At 58.3% G+C, this 17178-nt stretch overlaps 1 protein-coding gene across 1 annotated transcript in view; it reads right to left on the minus strand.

Annotated features, from left to right (window-relative positions):
- TAF4 (TATA-box binding protein associated factor 4) overlaps positions 1-17178 on the minus strand; it is a 65512-nt gene that overhangs the window by 23257 nt on the left and 25077 nt on the right. Inside the window, exons 2-5 of the mRNA XM_081795375.1 lie at positions 5990-6156; positions 4661-4780; positions 1494-1613; positions 606-728 (exon numbers count right to left, since the gene is read on the minus strand). Of these exons, the coding sequence (XP_081651501.1) occupies positions 606-728; positions 1494-1613; positions 4661-4780; positions 5990-6156 (530 nt within the window). The remainder of the gene's footprint in view (positions 1-605; positions 729-1493; positions 1614-4660; positions 4781-5989; positions 6157-17178) is intronic.

Here is a 17178-nt window from a genome sequence, read left to right on the forward strand (position 1 = left end):
ATACTTAAGTGCGTGGTCCAAGCAACTGCTCGCCTGCGGGAGCACGACTTGTGTCCTTTTCGGACCAAAACTAGGGTGGCCTGCAGGCAGGGCAAGAGCCAGCCCCCTGGGGAGGAGACGGCAGCTCTGAGAGTGGCTGTCCCGCCACCCGTCACCCCGGGGGAGGGGTCCCCCCCTACCCCCCACCCGGCTGCCTGAGTCAAGAACGGAGGCCCCGGGCAGACACATCCCTCCAGCAGAAAGACGGAAAGCATCCAGAAGCCCAGATGTCAGACCACCAGGCTTCCTCAACAAAGAAACCAAAAGGAAAGCGAAGGGCAAGGAGGAGGGACCTGAGACCAAAGGAGACACAGAGAAGACGGCCGTGCCCGCAGAGAGGTGCAAGAAAAAGCCTTGAAAACGCTCTCAATCAGGTGTGTTTACAAATGCTCCTGAGGTGGACAGAACACTTTCAAGTGGCCTTCGTGTGAGTGCCGTGGGAAGCAGGACGGGTGCAGGTCAGTCCCCAGGAGGCCACCACAGGCCGCGCGCGCCTCTGGCGGGACCTCCCCGCGCGTGCGGCCTCCCCGCGTGTCAAACAAGTGCTCAGAGCCGCATCCTCTTACCAGTAGGTTCTGGACCAGCTCTTTCACGTTAGCGGCTGTCTCTGTAGACTGTTTACCAGATGAGGCCAGTTTTATTAATGTAGATAGAAAGTTTTTACATTTCTTCACGTTTTCCATGGTTTCCTGGATTCAAGTTAAAAAGATACAAGTGAAAAAGTCTTAAAAAGGCAGGTTTCTGTCAGAGCCTCTGGGTTCACCGGAACGTCTACAAGAAACTCCTTTGCAGAAAATGCAGCGACTCTCAGGGCTGCTGAGGGGTGGAAGCCAGGACGTGTGCCACGTGGCCACGCCAACCGAGGGGCACAGCAGAGCTCACCCTGACTCAGCCAGCAGCTCAACGCCCGGGGACGTAACCGGGCGAACAACCATATGCGTGACCATGAGGAACCTGTGGCACGTCCCCCGTGACGTGGCTTTACCATAAAGAAAAGCTGGCGTCTACGTAAACACGCAACAAAAGGAATTAAACTATGACCCAGCTACGAGAGGTGCGGAAAAGCCTGAGCAGAGAAGCGTGAGAGGGGGTCTAAATAAAGCAGGACCCCGGCAGGTGACCGATGCGCACGTGCGCGGGGAGCCACTGGAAGCCTAGCAGGGACGTGGCTCCGCTCTGGGGACAGTCACTCCTGTATGCTGCACGGGCCGCGGCCTCAAATGCCACCTTTTGGGCTTCTGTCACCGTGGACCTCTGTGCGGCCTGGAGCCTCAAGCAGGGGGGCAGGGCCTTCCCGCCGCCCCGCAGAGCCCGCTGGCTCACAGCCCGCCTGGGAGAGGCCGAGGTCCCCGGGCTGTGCTTGCCCCGCGCAGCTCTACCCTGCAGGAAGGGGGGCTGCGGGCGGGCGGAGGGCCCCTCGAGGCTCCCGTCTCCCACCCACGGGTGGCACTCACCGTGGCAGCCGTGGAGGTGGTGGTGGCCCCTGGCACCGTTCGCTGAGGTGTCCCCGTCTGAACAGTCGTGGCCGTCCCGAGGGAAGTTGTCTGGGCAGCGCCACCCAGAACCAGCTGAGGCTACGAGAGTCCAAAGGCAAGGTAAACAGAGGGTCTGCAGAGACGGCCCTCACATCCCCCAAAAAGAACGAGACCCACAGCAGGCGGAGCCCTGGACCCCGCGGACAGCGAGCCTGGCCGAAAACGGGACAGGGAGACCAGGCAGGGCAGAGTCTGGCCACGGAGGCCGGAGCCAGGAGTCCCATGGCCACCGGTGTGAAGTATCTGTCCTCCCAGAAATGAGAAGCAAAACGGAGAAGCTACAGCTGAAAACATGTCACCTGGCTTGTGCAGAAGCCAGTGACGGGAAAGGACCGTCCTCCCGTCGGGTCTCCACCCACATCACCTCTGGCGGGGGCCCCAGCTGCGCCCCCGCCACCAGGCCAGCCTCTCCCTGCTCTCCATGAGCGAGCCTCATCGAGAAACATCACAAAACGAGGGCTTTCCAAGCAGATTTGAGCAATCCATAGGGAGTGGGTGCGAGTGGGGAGGGGCCGGCGACCCCCACGGCAGCTCCGGGGAGCTCCCGAAGCCTGGCTCCACACGAGCCGTCACGACAAACAGTTACCGCTCTGTGTATTACATTCTCCCAGTTGATGCGTCTAGCCTTCGACATTCCCTCTCTGGTTTTCCAGACCTTGCTGTCTGTGGCCCGGCGCGCCGGGAGGCCTGCCCTGAGCACCTGCGGCTGTGCCGGTGGCTCGCTCAGCCCCCAACCCCCCACCCCCCACCCCGCGAGGGGACGGAGCTAGACATGGCGGGCCGTCTCCTTACAACCCGAGTGTCTCGTTCACTCCTAAGGTTCGCTCGCAGGGATTACTGAGAACATCACATCACCCTTGGAAGGAAGGCCGCGGGGACGGACACACGGAGCCACCGTCTCGGGGCACTGGGGGGACCGCTCAGAGGCTTCCGGACGCCCGGAAACAGCCAGGGCACTTGTCACCCCGTGCAAGTCCCCTGCACCTCAAGCCACACTCCCCACGTTCCCTTCTGCGGGCCTGACGCGTGCACAGGTCACCCCGTGGTGCCGACACCGCGTCTGCCTTCCACCTGACCCGCCAGCTTCAGGGCCTTCTCAGGACAGCTCCGCTCACTGTGAGCAGAACTCTAACACGCCCACCGGACTGAACCCAGGCGGAGAGCGAGTCCCAGGACAGCCACCCTCTCACGGGCGCTCCGAGGACACGAGTCTGCCGCTCTGCTCCCACCTGTGCAGCTGCTTCGAGGAACAACCTCCCTGCCGCAGACGCAGAAGGAAAGACGATGAGGTGCAGCCAGAGGGCAGGGCGCCCGGCGCCTCCTGGGCCCCCCTCCGCCAACCGTCCACACCACTCTTGCCTCGGCTTCCTCATCTGGGAAACCGGAACAGCGCCCGCCCCACAGCAGCACAGGGGGGAATCACACGACAACCAGCGACGACGAAGCGCGGTCCCCGCACGCGGCAGACGTCCGACACAAAGTGGCCAAAGCCGCACAACCTGCACCGTGACGGACGCTCGGAACACCTCAGGACCGAACAGCTCTGAACCCCTCCGCTTCCGGCTCCCCAGCCTGGCCGCCCAGCGCCAGCCGCCACCCTGCCCAGGGGGCTCCTCCCGGCTGACGGAAGGGGCCAGCCTGCCCTCGGCTCGACTGACCAGAGGCAGGCTGACAGGGGAGGGTCACCAGGGCACCCTCCCCGCCACAGCCTCGGACACCCGGGAAAGAACACACACACACACCAACCCCAGCAGGCTGATGGGGAACGTATCTGGGACCGGGCTTGGTTCCTGGCAAAGGGCACGGGCCTCGGGGACGCAGGGCGGCTGGGCAGACGCACACGGGCCCAGGGGTGCGTTCCAGAAGCCCCCGACCCCTCACCTGTCAGTGCCTCACCAGGAGGAGGGGGTTGTGGAGATCACACCCGCCAGCACACACGAGCAGCCGGAGCCCCGCTCCCAGACGAGACGCACATCCTCGCCCCTGCGCTTACAGGTCGGCGGGCACCACGCCCAAACCGTCCACACTACAGATTCCTCTGCTTCACGGTCAAATAGTAATAAGGCGGTTGTTTCTGGGGCGCCTGTGTGGCCCAGTCGGTCAAACGGCTGACTCTTAATTTCAGCTCAAGTCATGATCTCACAGATCGTGAGTTCGAGCCTGTGTCTGGCTCTTGTGCTGACAGTTGCGGAGCCTGCTCGGGATTCTCTCTCTCTCCCTCTCTCTCTCTGCCCATCCTCCCCCAAAATAAATAAACATTTTTTAAAAAAACAAGGCGGGGGGGCACCTGGGTGGTTCAGTCGGTTGAGCTTCTGACTCTTGATTTTGGCTCAGGTCGTGATCCCAGAGGTTGTAGGATTCTCTCTCTCCCTCTGCCCTCCCCCGCTCACGTGCACTCTCTCTCTCAATTTAAAAAAAAATTTTTTTTTTAATTAAGGTGATTATTTGTAATTATGCTTCTGGCACAAGGAGAAGCTTTTTTTTTTTTTTTTTAAGTTTATTTACTTATTTTAAGAGAGAGAGAGAATCCCAAGTAGGCTCCACACTATCAACACAGAGCCCGACACAGGGCTCGATCCCGTAAACCACAAGATCATAATCGAAGCTGAAACCAAGAGTCAGACACTCAGCTGAGTGAGCCACCCAGGCAGGTGCCCCAGGGGGACATTTTAAAAACACTGCTGGTGTCAGGGCGCCTGAGCGGCTCGCTTGGTTGAGCGACCGACTTCGGCTCAGGTCACGATTTCGTGATTGACGAGTTCGAGCCCCGCGTCGGGCTCTGTGCAGAGAGCTCAGAGCCTGGAGCCTGCTTCAGAGTGTGTGTCTCCCTCTCTCTGCTCCTCCCCTGCTCATGCTCTGTTTCTCTCTCAAAAGTAAATAAATATTTAAAAAAAACAAAACAAAAAACCCACCGCTGGTGTTCAATCCCATGTGGTTTAAAGAAAAGCCTGACCTAGCCTGGGTAGGCCATCAGAGACAAAACAGTCCTCAGGACACTTCCTCCCGAAGCCCACCTTTGCATCCGACCTCCCAGCCCGCGAGGCCCGACCTCCACGCAGAGGGCGCTGCTCCCACGGCCTCCTCACCTGCACTCCGGGCGAGCGCTGCAGTGCCGTGGCGGGCTGTACCGTCGTCTGGGCCTGAGACACTTGCTTGATTATGGTTGTTGGGGTCACCTGCCGTGCAATAATAGGGGTCCCAGGTGCCTGAAAAGTAAGTAGGCATCATCTAAAAGGAGCAACAAGTGACACGGTTCCCCGCCCCAGCACAGCCGAATCGCCCCGCTACTGCAGAAGGGGAGGGCTCGGGCGCATCGGGCCGCGAGCCACAGTCAACAGAGCCACCCCACTTCAAGGGGGGAGCGTGTGACCGGAATCTGTGCGTACTGTGGTAACACCACCACCGGGCTCCTTCACCCCAGTCTACCAAACATGGACTTTAAAGAACGCGAGTATCTGGGAAATCGGTCCTTGTGTGGATTTCTAGTCATCTTGTTCGTAAGCACTAAAACGGTAAGAAGCGCGCGTCCCCTGGGTCTAAAGATGGGTCACGTTGCTGCGGAACAGGAAGTAAAGGAGACAGCGGTCCAAGCGGCCCACTGACACTAATCCGGATAGAAAGACGGGGCCAGTCCTGAGCACAGTGGTGCAGACGCGGGCTGACAGCGGCCACGCTGGCGGCCAGACGGTAACACACACACGTGACAGTGACAGCACGGGTGTCATCTGCCTGCGTCTCGCTTCACACGGCCCCACGGGCCTTGACAACACCGCTCTGAGCCGCCCTGGACATTCGATGAGGGGCACGGTGTCTCCCTGCACAGCCAAGTCCTCCGTCTACAGTGCAGGCCTTCACCTCCCGAGGGAACGCGGCTGAAATCACAGGAGGAAGAGACCTCCAGCCCCTTCCAGCCTCCACTTGAGTGACTAACCAGCCAGCCAGTCAGGACGGGAGGGTCACGGCAGCGGGCAGAAAGGCATCGGGAGACAAGACGCGGGTAGCGGGCTGGCACGCGCCGAACGGAAGTCAGGATGAGGACAAGACACGCCAGCACGGGGGTCCCGCCCCCCCTCCACCCAACCTCCGGGCCCAGGGTGCTAACCCCCAAGCACGTGGGGCGGGGGTGCCGTTCAACGCAATCTCCTGACGCTCTCACGCGCCTCCCCGACAATAACACTAACGCACGCAGGGTTCACTCTGCAGAAGAGGAGACTGAGGCACCGGGGGTGGAGTCATGGGAGGGGAGGGAACAGACAGGACGGAGTCCAGGCAGAGTTTCGCTGAGCACGGACGCGGAGCTGGCCCCCCTGAGCCTCCCGAGGGTGGCCGCGCGTGGCCGCCCCTCTCCGCCCTCGCGGGACACCTGCCGGACGGACGTCCCTCAGGCTGCTGCCACCTGGCGCGCGTGCACTCACCTGTACGGTAGAGATCTGGACGGGAGGGGCACTTGTGGGGGTTGCAGGGCGGGGCGCCATGGTGGTCTGAGGCTGGGTCTGCACGTGGGCCTGGGCCTGCATCTGGGCCAAGGCCTGCTGAGGAATCATTAACAACTGCCCGTTCTCGCTCCGCACGAGGACCATACCTGGGGATAGAGGAGACCTGGCGTCAGGAGACGTGCCCGCCCCCGCCCCCCCTCCGCCACAGCCGGGGAAGGTGCTGACCCTACCAGAGGGGAGCCGGTCGGCTCTGAGAAGGAAAAAGGAGAAGCTGCGAGACGTGCAGGGTCGCACGCTCGCCAGGAAAGACGGCGTCCGGGACAGAAAGACGGCGTCCGGGACAGAAAGACGGCGTCCGGGACAGAAAGACGTACGAGGTTTTTTCCTCGTGGGATTCAAGCAGCAACCGAGTCTTGGGAAGGAAGCCAGGCGGCGAAGCTCCCGCGGCCACAGCACCTGCCTCGCGGCCGCCTGCACGGCCACACGCCAGCCCCCCGAGGCGGCCCGGCGCTCGCCACCGCCCCCAGCCCCACCGGCCGTCTCGGAGGAGGGAGGCCTGGGGTCCTGGGGGCCCGAAGCAGGCATTCCTCTCGGGAACATGACTCCCGGGACTGCTCTCGGGTGCGGGGGCCGCGCCGTGCCCGCGGCTAACCCGGGACGCCCGCGACACACACGCAGGGACAGGGACGGCCACCCGCGCTTGGCAGCTCCAGAGCTCCATCACCGGGAAGCAAGTGCCATCAGCCAGACGCGGCATTAACTGTAGCTTCAAGAACCACAAAGCAGCTATGTCGTCGATTCCACCAGAAAACAGCAGCCTATCCCCACCCTCACCTGGGGATAAGTCTCCCACTTGGAGGGACAGGGCGAGGAAGAAACGCTCCGCTTCGCACGAGGCCCGGTGCCTGGCGCTCCGGGACAGGAGGCCTCCCCGGCGCGGCCCGGCCTCTTCCAGGCTGCACGCAAGGTGGCCTCTCCGAGAAGAAACGGCCGGCCGGCCTCACAACGAGCAGCATCAGGGCTTTCCCTCCCGAACCAAACGGGAGCTCGAGCGACCCCAGTAACTCCCAGAGGAGCCCCTGAACCCCCGGGTCCCGGCTCCTTCGACACCCAGCATGACATCCAGAAGTAACAGGCCTCTCCCGGGCTCACAGCTATAATCCCTCATTTAAAAGAACCACGTCCATGCCCATTAAGTAAGCTTCCTTCCAAAACGTCCCGGTTATAATAAACCATGCTGAAATTTAAAAACAAAACCAAAACCGGCTGCTGAAATAACACTCTGCTGGACTCTCCCAGACCCCGGAGCCCGTTAGCACACTGGGGACCCCAAAAGAGGAAACCTGGCCCTCCTCCCAATGCCAGTCTCGCAAGCCCACCATCCCCTGTCACTAGTCACCAGAGACCCCCTCCCCCTCGTTAGGGTTCTGGGAAGCCACTTGCTGATGTCGCCGAGCAGCGAGGGGGGATGGCCAGGCCCCCGGCCACGTAAAGGGCCCGGCAGCACCCGTGACTTAGTGCCCCAACTTTAAGCCTGTTAACGTGGCAGTGCATGAACGTGCTTTGACTATCAGCTGCTTTTCTGCTTAAGAAATCACACCTACAGAAACTTAGAGGAATATTTAAAGGATAAACACGTACGAGCCAGTGACGTGGTTAAGATGCTAACAAAACAGAAGTGGTGCCCTGGCCCCACAGACCCGTAAGAAAAGGTACCGTGAGCCACGCAGCAGGCCTGTGGTTTGAACAAAATTTGGAGAAGTGACCACGTAACTTTAAGCAGGTAACGTAACCGGACTCGGGCATTGCAAACACGTCCGAGTGGGTATGCAAATGGAGCAGTGAGATTGACGGACACAGCTGGACACGAGGGAGGCGGGCTGCTCGTAGACCCCAGGACGCCCACTGACCGCGAACCCGAGAACAGCCACTCGCTCCTGAGGCGGAGGGAAGGCTACGTGCACAGGAGGGCAGGCGCTGTCCTGGGGCCGCACTTCACGCCCGGTCTCCCCAGCTATGGTCACTGATCGGGCAATAGGCAGAATAGCCCGAGGACGGTCACCACACTGACCGCTGCGTCGAACACCCCATCTTAATGACGTTACCGCAGCCCCGGATCTTGTCAACTCTGGCTGTGACCACTCATCTCAAACAGATAAGCAGCTGTACAGCGTCTACTCCTGCCAACGCTGAGACACACAGGCCTGGCCCACAGTCACACCGGGAGGCCGCCCCTCCCCACCCTCTGCAGGTGCAAGGTGGGCCCCTCCCCCACCCCCAGACGCCGCCAAAGGCCCCCTGCACACCCGGGCCACCCGGCAAAGCCCTGACACGGAAAACACAACGCCCACTTCAGAAGACCCTTCAGAGCCTGTCTGGCCCGTGCAGCCGAGCCCTACAGGCAGTCACCAGGCAAGCCGGGAGCCCCGGACCGGCCTTCCAGGCCTCCTGATGGAGCCCGGCCCCTCCCTCACCCGGGAGCCGCCGCCTCCCCTCTACTACAGACACATTAAAGCCAAAACCAGCCAGTCCACGGAAGCCACAACCCTGATTGGGCAGACAGAAAAGAACTTGGGTTTTCTTCTTTAACGATTTTAATATCTTTCCCAGAGTAGAGTTTGTACGGGAAACTTGAGGAACTCAGAGACGCACACGGAAAACAAATCTCCTGAAATCCCGCGTCCTCTGGTGACCGTGTGCGTGGAAAACACACCAAGGCCACTGCGAACACAACTGAGGCTATGGCGTTGCTACTCAGCCCGCGTCGTCTTCTCACCTGTTGGAGCGTAAGTTGTTTCCATGTCATCGAACATTCCTCAAAAACACAATTTTCAGTAGCTACGTAATATTCCATCCAAAACGTATTTATGATTGAGGATACCGGACTATTCTCTATCTTTTGCTGCTGTGAAAGCTCAGATTTTAAAATGACAGCGCACGGCATGAACACCCTGCGGGTACTTCCAAGGTCCGTGCCACTCAGCAGTGACCGGCCTCCCTGTGCTCGCCGCACGAGACCCTGACCCCGCCCCTCCCTGGGAGGCAGGGCGCCCCACACAGCAGAGCGGAGCACACACACAGTATCCCAGTATTGGGCGGACCGCCAGTTCCTAAGAACGGATCCGACCCCTCCTCGAGCACCAGAGTTCAGGATAAACTCAAGGTTTTCACCCAATGTTAGCTGTCGTGATCCCTCTCCTACAACATTCCTTATTGTATTTTTAACCAAAATGTAGGTCAAAGCTACACTACAAATTAAACAGGCACTTTTGGATTCCGCCGGGAACCCCACCTGCCCATTAAGTAAGCTTCCCTCCAAAACGTCCCTTTCATAATAAACCATGCTGAAATTTAAAAGCAAAACAAATTTGTTTCAATTCTGGGGAAGCCAGGGGGCTCGGGCCACGGCCCTTCACACGCGGGCCTGGGATAGGGGGCGCCTCCCCGAGGGAACAGCGAGAGCTGGAGTGACAGGAGCAGGGAGCAGCAGCCGGGGTCAGGGGGACCAGACTTCCGCCACAAGGTCTCCACCGGGCCGTGGTGAGAGTCAACACAGACAGCGGCAGGAAAGGCAAAGCCGTCCGCGATCACACACGTGCAGAATGAGACTGTGCCCCGAGCCCTGACGCTGATGCTGAAGAGGCGGGAGTCAGGACGTGCCCAAGAAAAGGGAGCAGTCTGTCTGCACCTCGCTGGACGCTTCAGTTTTGAGTGCCGCACACCCCACGCTCCCGCGCCAAGAGGAGGAGACCGCAGAGGGGGAGGGCCGGGGAAGAAGGGAGACGGTCCCTGGGGCCCTCCCACCACACCGCCACCCGCAGCCCCGCCGGGAGGAGCAGCAGACCAAGCAAGATGCCAACAGGGACACCGGGAAAGCTGGTGGAAATTAAGGCCCAAGTGTTCCTTTTACTCTCATGGCTGTCCGCCTCTTAAACGCACAGGGACGAGGACTCGGGGCACAGGGTCAGACAAGCGCGTGGGCGGGGCTCCCGCGTCCTGGCACCACACCCCGCCACGCAGGCCTAAGCAGGGAGGGGACAGCGCACCAACTGTACCAAACGGTGCTGCTGAGCCCAATCCACACCCGACTCACACGTGAGGCCAGACACGTGGCCCTGGGTCCCAGGGTTTCACCCCTTCGCGAGCAGCTGGTCAATGTCACATCTCACCACGCTCGTCCATAAACTGCACAATCATTTCTGGAAAACTCCCCCCGGGCTCCTGAAGTGCCAGCAGACAGTGGTGCAGGACCCACCGGCCAGCTGAGCTGGGGCGCCAGCTCGGGGGTGAAGAAGTCCCCACCAGAGTGCGGGGCCCTGTTCGTCAAGGCTCATCCTGCATCTTCCAGGGGGCATCGGTGTTTAACAGTGCGCACCGAGGGCACCTTTCTTTTAAGACCTGTTTACTGTTGCAAAGCTCAATATTTTCTTTTTCATCTGCACAGGGGGGCAGTTCAAGGCTGGAAGCAAGAGCAGCACAGGAGGAAACGCTGCTGCTCCGGGGCAGGGAGCAGTGGCATTACCGCATTTCTGAATATTTAGCTGGAGATGAAGCTTCTGACCCGATTCGTGTTCCAGCTTGTGCAGCTCCCTGCACAACACACACGCCATCATCATGAACTTTAGTTCATCTGAGCATACACCGCCAGCTACAAACACGGCCGAGAAACGTTAAGGAACACGTGACGTGAAGAGCTTCGCCAGGCCAGCGTGGTTAGGATGTCAACTCCCCGCAAACGCATCTGCAGATGTAACACAAAACCCACCCGAACCCCCGCAGGCTTTTGTGTGCAAACAGACAAGCTGATTCTACGATCCACAAACACAAGGTCCTAGAGTAACCCAAACAAGCGGGAGTAAGGACCGAGTCGAGGCTAACACTGACCGTTTCCAAAGGCATCAGAAAGCCGCGGTCACTGAGGCAAAGTCGAACAGATCAAGGAACAAAACAGTCCAGAAACAGGCCTGCACAAACACAGACCGGTGGTGGCTACAAAGGCAACTGGATGGGAAAAGGGCAGCCTTTCGACAAATGGGGAACCGGCGAACGTCCACACGCGAAAAGCACGGACTTGGATCCATGCCTCACACCATACACCGACAGCAACTCCAAGCAGATCCCAGACCTAAACGTGAGCCCTAACACTCTAAGTTTCTGGAAGACAATGTGGGGAGAGGGGGAATCTTTGTGACCCTGAGTTAGGCAAAGATAGTCTAGATACAACACCAGACACACAGCCCATAAAAACAAATTGGTAAACCGGACTTTATCAAAACTAAACACTTCTGCTCTTTGGAAACCACACTCAGAATGAAAATAGAGGCCGCAGGATGGAGTCCTCGCAGGGCCCACACCCAAGGACAGGCCTGCATCCACAACACATACAGAATTCAAGAAAACACGTAAGAAACAACACATTTGAAGAGACCACTCACCAAAGATACCAGATGGCGAGCGAGCACACGTGAGGGTGTGCCACACCAGTCATCAGGGAGCGCACATCAGGTCCCCAGGGCGACACCTCAACACACAGACCCACACACACATCACCCGCAGCAGCTTTGTGTGTAACAAGGTGGGAACAAACCAGAGTACACCAGCACGTAAAAGGACAAGTGACTCTGGAATATCCATAAAACAGAAAAGTACAGATGACCAGGGATGAGCTACTGGTACCCAGCAGCATGGTCAACCTCCCTTCACCATGGAGCGATGGTTCGGAAACCCTCCTACCAAAGAGCTTGCAGGGGCTTCCCACAGCTTTTGAGATAAGGTGGCCCTCCCTCTGCAGCCTCACCTCGAAGATGCCAGCCACAGAGCTCCCGCCTACCATAGGGCCTTGTTCTAGAACATTCCTTCTGCTCTGCTGCCTCCAGAGCCAGCTCGAGGCCCACATCCTGCGACTGTGGCTCCCGGACGGTGCCTCCCTCAGCACAAGCTCCCTGGGGGCAGGACTGACACCCTCAAACGTCTGCATGGAGAGGCAGAGAAACAGAACACAACCTCCAGCCGCACTCCACGGACCAGCTGCAAACAAGCCCAACCATCGTAAGGACAATGAGCCAAGAAAAATACAACCAGTGGCTAGTGTGCTATCTGGTGGACGTGCATGTGAAGAGCTGTTTTCCTGGGGCACCTGGGTGGCTCAGTGGGTTACGTTTCCGACTTCGGCTCAAGTCACGGTCTTGCGGTCCATGGGTTCAAGCCCCACATCGGGCTCTGTGCTGACGGCTCGGAGCCTGGAGCCTGCTTCGGATTCTGTGTCCCCCTCTCTCTTTGCCCCTCCCCTGCTCATGCCCTCTCCCTCTCTCTCTCTCTCAAAAATAAATATTAAAAAAAAAGGGAACCGTTTTCCCATGCTGTCAATGCTTTCAAATGCGAAAGATTAGAAAAAATATCTGAAATGTTTGATGAAAACAAAACACCAAACTCGGGATGACCGTGACAGACATGCTAATCGCCACGTCGTACGTCGTGCATCGTGCGCTGAAACCAACATACCGCTGCGGGTCCCCGGCACTTCAATAAAAAAGAAACACAAAAAGGCCTCAGGGCAGGTGGATCCCCCGCCAGTTCAGGGTTCAAAGCGGATGGCGGCCTGAGACAGAGTCAGGACTCCACAACCCATCACGTTTCCCTCTCCTCACAGCGTCCTGGGACTTTCCAAGTCCTGATGAAACTTAGGACGTTAACGGTTTAAAGTAGCGTGTCCCCAGAACTCTTCAGACACTGTGTTTTAGGGCCCTCACCCACATGTACACACGTGTACACGCGCGTGCACACACACACAGACACACACACACACACCCTGCAAAACCATTTGCCACGGGCTGGGCCGGTGGAAGAGGCCGTGGGTGGGGGGTGCGGTGGATCAAACATCTCCATACAGGTCGAAATTTTGTAATGAATGTGTTTAAAGCACAATTTCTGAAAACAAAATTCTGTCCAAATCTTGACTAAGTTGTCGTAATCACAGCTGTCTTATCTACTTTACAAAGTGCCCAAGGGGCGCCTGGCTGGCTCAGTCCATGCAGCATGTGACTCTTGATCTAGGGTTGTGAGTTCGAGCCCCACAGTGGGTACAGGGATTACTTAAAAATAAAATCTAAAAACATTTTTTAAGTAAATATCAGTGGCCAAAAAATGTATCAAGTGATTCCCAAAAGCAACACAAAGGGCCAGGCAGCAAGGAGCTCAGCCTCACTAACGAAGACGGGCAAATTACTAGATGACTCTCTTCACCTACATCTACCACAGCCTGGGGTGGATGCAGGGCTTAAATTCTGGGCAAGGGTCTCTTCTCACAGCACCAGTGCTGGAAGGCGCGTCCCTCGCCCGGGAGGCACAGGTGCAGCCAGCGGGCCACGTCCACACCGAGAACCGCACATCATCCAGAGGAATGTGCTCTGACTGTGTGCCGGGAGGGACGCATATCCTTGATGTGTGACGTAAAAATACACCTGCGGGGCAACACAGGGGGCCGACCCGTGTGACAGTGCCGCGGGCGTGCTCAGCGGTGTGCTGAGAGCCGAAAACCACGGTCTGCACACGGCTCAGGGTGTCTGTACGGTGCCCCACCGTCTACGGCCCTTTACGTCAGTGTTACAGTCCCTGCGTCACTTAAATCCACAGCGAGAAAAACAGGGCCAGCAAGTGCTGGGTGACGGGACGTGAGGAGGGCTGCCTGCCGCCACCTCTGCCCCGCTCCTCCTCAAGGTCCACCACCACTTCACCCCGGGACCCACGCACCGTCCCCATCCCTGTGGCCCCATCGCAACCCTGGGAGCCACGGCGTTCTCTCCCACGGACGTCTGCCCAGCCCGGTCCCGGACGCTCCGTGCTGCACGTGTCCGGGGGTGGCCGGGGCCTCGCACTCAACAGACACTTACTAAACACCAACGCACCAGAGGGTCCAGGCGGCCCCGCCCTGCGGCTCCAGCAGTGTCTACGTGTCACTGCTCTTCCGGAAGGTGGAGAGAAGACACCGTCCCCAGAAAAGACACGGCCGGCTCTCCGACAACAGGGCAGGACGGTGGACACAGCCTCCCTAACCGAGGGCCAGGCTGCCCTCCAACATCATGGCCCCAGGCCTCCCCGCTCTCAAGGGGCCGGCGGCCCGACCTGCCTGGCCGGCGGACAAGCACCTGCCCAGCGCACTTCACCCGGCGTCCCTGCCCCTGCCTGGGAGGGCACGGCGCGCGGCGGAGGAGTCGTGGGCTCTGCGCCCCGGCCCTTCCTCTGCTCGGCCAGCGCCACCTTCTCGTGTTCTCACTTCTCTAAAACCCCTGAAATCCAGGGGCGTCGGCGACGTGCCTGCGCTCCTGCTCCGGGCAGCCTCCCCGTGTGGGCAGCGAGCACCCCCACTGGCCCAGGTCAACCCCTCAACCTCCCTGAACTCTCAGGATCGAGACGGAGCGCAGTTACCTCTTTCTCTTCAGGCTGAAATCCTGAACGCCCTGCACCACCCGAGAGCCTCTGCACACACACGTTACCACCTCTCTGCACCGCCTCTCTCACGAAGCTGTGCTGATGTCCAGGGTCCCAAGAGCAGCTCTGGAAATAGGACAGGTGGCTCCGCACGAACACCGAGGCGGAGAATGCGCAGGATGCTCTGGAAGAACATTCTGGGTCTCTGTCAGGATCAGTAAGCAGAGAGAAAGGCACTTTCCCTTGCAGGGTCATCCCCATGGCCTTCTACTCGGCAACATCTACGTCCTCGCACGGTCAGTATCATCTACTGTACCCTCAAATCCGCACACTCGGCCACCCTGAGGTGAGCGTCTGTGCCCTCCCACGTGTCCAGCTGGCTGGTGAGCCACAGAGGCCGCAGGAGAGGGACTGACCGCAAAGCGTCAAAGGCGCCGTGCCAGTCAGAGCCGCCCGTGCCGCAGGACGGGACTCGGGGAGCCAGGCTGCAGGCCCGTCCAGCGCCTGGGGCCGTAGCAGCTACACTGAACACTGGACGCCCTGCCTCTTGTGGAAGTTTTCGTGCAAACGCTGCACAAGTTCAAGGAAACGGAGGTCAGGTGGCAGAGGCCGTGACTTTACGTGATTTACGGCAGAACGTCAGCCCCAGGCAACCCCGCTTCTCAGAACACTGGAGTCGAGGAAGCAAAGCAGGGGCCCGAGCCCATCCCTTCCCGCAGTCAGCCAGCAACTCATCCACGGAGGACCTACTACGTGCCAGCACGCAACACGCACCAACGAAAACCAGGAGCACAAGGCGGCACCCGCTCCTGGGGCCTCCCGCGTGGTGGGGGGAGGGCACGAGCCGAGCAGCGGACCGGTGCGTCCACCCAGGCCGTGGAGGGGGGCCACGCAGCACTGCAGGAGCCCGTAGCCAGGGGGCCTCCACACCTCATCTGAGGGGCCTAACGGGCTTCACGGAGGAAGCGACACGGTAAAGACGCGGGAAGGAGTGGGGCCTCGCTGCCGGGAGGGTGAGGGAGAACACACCTTGTCCCAGAGACGCAGGCGAGGACACCACGAGGGTCAGCTGGGAAGGGCACAGAGAGGGGACTCAGGAGGCTGAGGTCCAAGCACAGGAGAGCGAGGCCCCAAGGGCCCAGGCAGGAGGGGCCGGCACTCGGGAAGGAGAAGGCGGGGGCTCCTAGCTGGTGGCTTCAGAACTCTCCGGAAGTGTGGGTGTGGGGGTGCGGCTGGAAAAGCCGGAGAACGAGGAAGGAGAGCGCAGGTGGGAGGAAGAAGGTGCTGACAAGAGACACTGTTCAGTTTTCAGTAACATGAAGGCAATTCCCACAGTTGGCAGAAAAAGCATCTGATAAACTCAACATCCACTCATGACTACAGAATAAATATCCCCGCCAAAAAAAGCAAACAACTTCGGAGAATTAGCAGTGGGAAGGAGCTTCCTTAACTTGATGAAGGGAATCTACAAACTATCATCTCCAATGGCAGATCTTTAGAAGCATTTCCTTTGAAATCAGGAATAATTCAAAGAGGCCAGCCATCACCTCTCTTACCCAACACCGTACCCAAGGTCCCAGCAAGCCGACAGCCCAGAGGACAGGTCAGGGAGTGGGAGCATAAGGCTCTGAATGAAATGAGATTGTCATTAATTGTACAGAACAGGATTCTTCACATATAACACCCAAAAAAACCAGCACCCACAGGGGCGCCTGTGTGGCTCAGTCGGTTGAGCATCCGACTTCGGCTCAGGTCATGATCTCACGGTTCTCATGGGTTCAAGCCCCACATCACGTGCCACACTGATAGAGCAGAGCCTGCTTGGGATTCTCTCTCTTCCCCTCTCTCTCTCTCTGATCCTTCCACACACTCTCTCTATCTCAAAATAAATACATTTTTTTTAATGGCACACACATTTTTTAATGAAAGCATTTGATAAGATTGGCAGACATAAGGTCAATGTGCAAATCTCAACTACAATTCAATGTACCATCACCAAAAATTAGAAAATGCAATTCTTAAAAACTACTATTTAGAGAATCCTAGAATGAATCTAACAAGACCTACATGGAAAAAAATACGTACACTTGAATGAAAGATCTTACACAGAAGATCTAAATAGAGTGATAAACCAAATTCGTGAATACATAGGCACCATACCGTAGATGTCAATCCTCCCCGAACTGACCCACGGACCAATACAATCCCAATCAAAGCAACTACGGGGACTTTCACAAGCTTCAAAGATTTGGCTGAAAAATGTATAAGCAAGATCAAAATACCAAAAAACAGACAATTCTCTGGAAGAAGCGAGTGAGGTACTGCCCCAGTGTCAGCACAGAGCTACACTATGGACACGATGCTACCGAGGAAAAGGCAGATAAACCAAGCGAGAGCCACCGAGAGCCCAGAAACTGACCCCTATGTAATACAAACTTGAAATACTGCAGAGGGACGTGCAGACCAGTGGGGTAAGGAAGGCCCATTCAAAGAAACAGTGCTGGGGCAACTGTCTGCTGGAGAAAGAGGAGAGAGTGACCCCGAGCTCTACTGCACCACACACACACACACACACACACACACACACACACACACAGCTGAACCTGCGGGACGGAAGCCAATGTCAAGATGTCAGAAGAAAATACAGGAGAATATCCCTGAGACCTTGGGGCTAGGAAGAAGGTATTAAACATGACTCAAAGGTGTTTACCACAAAGACAAGACAGACAAATGCTGCTACG

Source organism: Panthera onca, chromosome A3, assembly GCF_046562875.1.
Source record: "Panthera onca isolate mPanOnc1 chromosome A3, mPanOnc1 haplotype 2, whole genome shotgun sequence".
NCBI classification, from domain to species: Eukaryota; Metazoa; Chordata; class Mammalia; order Carnivora; family Felidae; genus Panthera; species Panthera onca.